Source organism: Sander vitreus, chromosome 6 (assembly GCF_031162955.1).
Source record: "Sander vitreus isolate 19-12246 chromosome 6, sanVit1, whole genome shotgun sequence".
Taxonomy (NCBI): Eukaryota; Metazoa; Chordata; class Actinopteri; order Perciformes; family Percidae; genus Sander; species Sander vitreus.
The window spans coordinates 17,745,506-17,750,602 of record NC_135860.1 but is presented as its reverse complement, the minus strand read 5'-3'; the positions used below and the strand labels follow the sequence as shown (position 1 = coordinate 17,750,602).

The 5,097-nt window shown below is 40.1% G+C and overlaps 1 protein-coding gene across 1 annotated transcript; it reads right to left on the bottom strand.

Moving 5' to 3' along the window:
- On the bottom strand, nucleotides 1–4,814 carry spaca6 (sperm acrosome associated 6). Its single transcript, XM_078253238.1, has 9 exons — nucleotides 4,601–4,814; nucleotides 4,393–4,479; nucleotides 4,115–4,186; nucleotides 3,830–3,853; nucleotides 3,669–3,746; nucleotides 3,085–3,188; nucleotides 1,729–1,885; nucleotides 1,050–1,233; nucleotides 1–910 (listed from the first exon to the last, which is right to left on the bottom strand). Exons 1-9 carry the CDS (start codon nucleotides 4,812–4,814, stop codon nucleotides 802–804), a joined length of 1,029 nt encoding a protein of 342 aa, XP_078109364.1. The 3' UTR covers nucleotides 1–801.
- Nucleotides 4,815–5,097: the final 283 nt, after the last annotated feature.

The following is a 5,097-nucleotide window of genomic DNA, read 5'->3' as shown; positions in this document are numbered from 1 at the left end:
TCTGCAGATAGCCATAAACAAGAACTGCCACACCTTCCGTGTTGGTATTGATAAACAAAAGTAAGGTAGGAACATACCTTGTTAACTTGTGTTAGGCTGTTAAAACTGAAAGTACATTTGCTTTGTGGGAAATTTTATATTTGATGGTATTCGGACAACATTGAAGTTTTCCATCTATCGTGGGAAAACTGAACACAGCATTGCACTGAGTCTTATTTTTTAGATTTTTATTTTGACAGTTGGTGGAAGATATTTAGATCCTTTTTAAGTCCTGTTAGCAGAAGTGTTATGTGCAAAATGTGCATAACATATCAACAGTGAAATTATTCATCATGCAGAATGGTACCTTTTAAATTGTTAGATTAATTATTATATTATTATTATGTCCTATGACTTAAAAGCATTTAATGCAGCATATTGTGTTGTAGCTGGTTCAAGTGGAGACAATTTTAACTATTGATAACATACTGTTGGCAATTTAATCACAAATATTATATAACCTCATTTTAATGTTTTGCATTTCAAATCTAAATATGAAAAGTAAGTATAGCTGTAAAATAAATTTAGAGGTGTAAAAAGGACAATATTACCTTAAGTACTTTAAAATGGTAGACTTACAGTAAGCAAAGTAAGTGAGTAAACCTAGTTAGTTATTCTACATCACTGTGGACATGCTGTAGACTGGGCACCGCTGATAGAGCTGTGTATCCTGCCCTCTAGTGGTGGAAGGAGTCACACACAGGCTTTCTGTAAGCTATGACGTAACGCTCTGTAGAAGACCACAGGATTGATGAAATGCCTTTATTGCACGACATGTATCTTCCCACCTTTCAAAAATCCCAGATCTTTATCTCCATCTTCTTGTTCAGCATGACTTGTTTTCTCTGGTTTTGATGACCAATAAAGAGCTCTACAATAGATAAAGAAAAAGGAGGATATCAACTAATATGCCTTAGCCGTGTGTATCTCGACTTCACAGGAAATATGTGCATTTATAAGTTTCTTTGATGTTTACGTCTCACATTGTACAAATGATAGATTGGTTTTACCCTAGGGAGAGGAACAGCAGCAGAAGCAAAGCAGTTAAACAGGCGGTGAGAAGCAGTGGCGAGGGGAGGAGGAGGTGGGGGCTGGGGGGCCCACCAGACGCAGGGAGTAACCGCCCTCCTGGGAGCAGAGACAGGTCGAATATCTCCTGCAGCTCTGTGTGGCCTGCCACAACCTGGGGGGTCACTTAGAGAGAGAGATGGATAGAAAGAATACATTGGAGAATTTCAACTCACAAAAGACAAAAGATAATGGTGAAGAAAAAGAGAGTACAAATTAAAAATGAATGTATAATGAGTGAATCTTATTCCGTGCTTTTAATTTGCTCTTTACATTTGTTTATACTTGGACCGCCCCTTTTCCTCCAAAGTTATTCCCAATATTTTAAGTAAATATTCATCTGTTGCATCATTTTTAACACAAGGCATTCCATCTAATAAAGAAAATTAAATTAAATTTTACATTATAAAAATATACTTAGGAAATTTGCGTAGAGCTTTCCACAATCCTTCAAACACAACTGATGAAGCCAAACTATTTAGTATATTTACTCCAGTAAATAAAATACTGCATCTGTATCTTCTAAGCATATTCTATCCTTTAGTGTGAAGGTGTTGTTTTGTCTTCTGGTTTCAATCACAATTTCCCATATTTTCTCCTAAAGGTGGTGTATCTTGTTACCTGTGAGATAGTAGTATAGCCTGACAATTGAGCGTTGGCCTGAGTAGATCTCACACTGGTAGGTGCCCTGATGATGCAAGCTGGTTGAAGGGATGGAATAGAGCCTGTCCACCCCCGTAGTCACTTCTTTAAACTGATCCACCTGCTGGGTTTCCACCTGTCCAGGGATAAATTTGTACAAATGCTGTAGAGGCAGGATTTATTTATGCTAATCTGCACAGATGCAAAAGACAGATTCAATATGACTAAAGCATTTGTGTTAAAGAAATTAAATCCAATTATTCACTTTCTTGCCGAACGCTGGATAAGAAGATTGATACCAATCTCATATCTGTACATTAAATATGAGGTTACATCCAGCAGCCAGTTAGCTTAGCTTAGCATAGAGTGACTTTTCTAAAGGTAACAAAATCCGCCTACCAGCAACTCTAAAGGTGGTGACACACAGAGCCGATTATCGGCCGTTGTTTGGTGTGTCCCGTGCTGTCGTCCGTCAGAGGAGTCGTCGGCCTTCATTTCGGTCAACCCGACATGTTCAGTCGGAGACAGGGCAGTCGGGACTCACCCGGAAATGGCGAGTGGATGAGCCGCTCAAAATCTGAGGAAAATCTTTTAAACTGACCTTTGTCGATCTGAAATGAAGACAGATTCAGCAACTGCATGGCCTATTTCTCGCTTAAAATGTTTTCAGAAACACGTTTCGGTGAACTATTTTAGTACAATATGAGATCGTATTCTGAACAAGCCGCCATAACAGTCTGGCTGTGAATTTCCGGAGAAAAAAGAACCATGTGATGCGTTCGTCCAATCAGCTACCGGTTTTCATTTTCTGGGAAACAATACAGAGCAGCGGCGCCTGCTGTTATGGAGACGTATTACATTTTGCGCACGCGCAGAGCGTATGCTCAAGCCTGTGTCTCTTCGGTGTGTTCCGAGGCACTTTTTAGACCTCGGGGACCTGACTGATCAGTCCGACTGCCTTTTCTGCTGACGGTTGGCCGTCTGGTTGGTGTGTAACTACCTTAAAGCTCACTAATTAAGACCAAGACCGGTCTCGAGTACTACAAAACCTGTGGGAGGAAGGGGAGACACGTCGTCCATCTTCACAGTCTATTGTCACAACCCCAGCATGTTCACACTTTATTTTACCTCAGGACAGAGCCAGGCTAGCGGCTTCCAGATGCTAAGCTAAGCTAACTGTCTTCATACCACCCAGCTACATATTTAACAGACAAACATCAATCTTCTCATCTAACTCTCGGAAAGAAAGACAAAACTTGTTTTTCTCAAAATGTTGAACTATTCCTTTAAAGGTATTTCAGTGACAATGAATGGTTCACCATATGCCGATCGTACCTCTTCTGCAAACCTCCAGATCACCTCCATATCGTCTGGTAAGTGAAATGGCACTTCACACCACATTTGGCTCCTGCTGTTCTCCATTGCTTTAATTTCTTTAACTGACACAAACGTATAGCCACCCACGTGCACACAGTAAGACACACACAGATAACATTCACAGAGGGGCAGCTCTTGAAGTCTGAGCCCTCCTTAATGATAATACTTAAGCCCAGTCTCTGCGGAGTGGAGTAAAAGTGATGATATGCTAAACAGTGGCTGTGCTGTACAGGGTTGATAGGAATACCATCGTGTGTGGGAGTCAACTGTCACCTTGCATAAAGAAGCCAAGGACTTAAAGAGTACCTTGGGGGCTCTGTGCAAAAGATATAATGTGTGAAAATAAAACCTTGCCTTTTTTTTTTTTTTTTTAAATCGACTTTCTGCTAAGAGCATTTCAAGGATCAAGAGTGAGTGCATATGAAGGTAAGAATATAGTTATGTAAGGATGTGTCAAGTCTGGATTAGTGCACCTTTGAAAATTGTTATGCAACAGTAGGCCTCTGATCACTGATCCAATGTGTTGGATTATTAATACTCACCTGGACAGTCGAGCGGGAATTCACAGGAATCATACTGGCAGGTAATACAGTTGTATACTGCACCTGCACTCTGAAAACCTGATGGGTGCATGAAAGGAATTCCACGATATGTTTCTAATGACAGAAATCAAGATATTGAAGAGACAAAAAAAGACACTAACCACATGGAGGGAAGCATCCAGAGACTGTAAAAACAAAATAAGGTAGTTAACTTGTATTACTAAATTATATTTTGATCAGATGAGTTGAATCAGTGCCAACATCCAGAATTATGAGTCAGTTCAACCTGACTGCTTCTTTTATTCTCCACAGTATTTGAAAGGCTGTACTAATGTAACTAGCTTATTACAGAGATAGTACAGAGATCAGAGGGAGCTGTAATGACCTAATATGGCCCTTACTATAGATGAGAAGATGAAGGAAAAGGGGAAGAGACCATGTCTCACCTCTAGGCAGTTTGGAGGCAGCGGCGATGAAATTGTCTGCTGCTGTCTGCAACCTTTTCTCATACACGGTTTCTGATGGATGGAGGAGGAGGAGGAGGAGGAAGAAGACAGAAATATTTGGCTCGACACATCCTGGTGAATTGTGTGCTTTAGGGCATAATTTTGAAATATCTCATTTCTAACTCCCCTTCGTTTCTGACCTTGCTTAATAATTCTGATGCCCTAAACACTCATTTACTTGTGCAGTTGTGTGTGTTTATCAGAGCAGGTGTTCATACCATCATTCAGTTTTTTGTCAAACTCTTTCGCCATGGGCAGGATCTCTGCATCCAAAAGTTCTTTCAGTCGTTTGTCATAGCCTTCACCTGGAAGACGGACACATACCACACAAGTATAAACCAACGTTCCTACTGTATATGTCTTTTTTTTTTTTGTTTGCCTGAAGAAAAAATGATAAAACATTATAGAAAAAATTGTTTCCCGCACCCACTCTGCCAGCCTCAATTACTCTTCCATTGTTGTTAAATATGCGGTCCAGCTTCCTGAAGCAGGCGTCCACATTTCTAACATTGGGTTTAGTCAAACTGTAACCCCAACACAGGCGAAGACTGTCTTGTATATCAACAAAGCACTGATAGCAGCTTAGAGAGGTCCTAAACAGCAAGCTAACACACACAAGGCACAAAACCGATGTGCACATTTTGCAGCATGAGCTTTAAACTCAAACAAAGGTTTCTGTATGTTTTTATTCAAATCCTGGGCTCATAGTGACCACACCTGAAAATTCCAAGATTTTATATATATAAGGAGAAGAATGAGAAATTAAAGCTTTGAATATAAATTGTATGTGCATATCCCACATGAAATTAAAAATAAGATTTTGAAAGGGTCCTGCTCATGTTTCCTCAACATGCTTGGGTTTGAGAGAAGAGCATCACATCACAGACTCCCCTCTATACTTCCCTCCATTCTATTGTCTCTGG

Bases quoted from the DNA above. Each gene is read 5' to 3' on its own strand.
- spaca6 (XM_078253238.1), bottom strand. From the start codon at position 4,814: ATGTGCACATCGGTTTTGTGCCTTGTGTGTGTTAGCTTGCTGTTTAGG. The intron at 3,747-3,829 runs GTTAGTGTCTTT...TGCACCCATCAG, and splicing joins TGGATGCTTCCCTCCATGTG to GTTTTCAGAGTGCAGGTGCA. The intron at 3,189-3,668 runs GTGAGTATTAAT...CGTTTGTGTCAG, and splicing joins ATTCCCGCTCGACTGTCCAG to TTAAAGAAATTAAAGCAATG.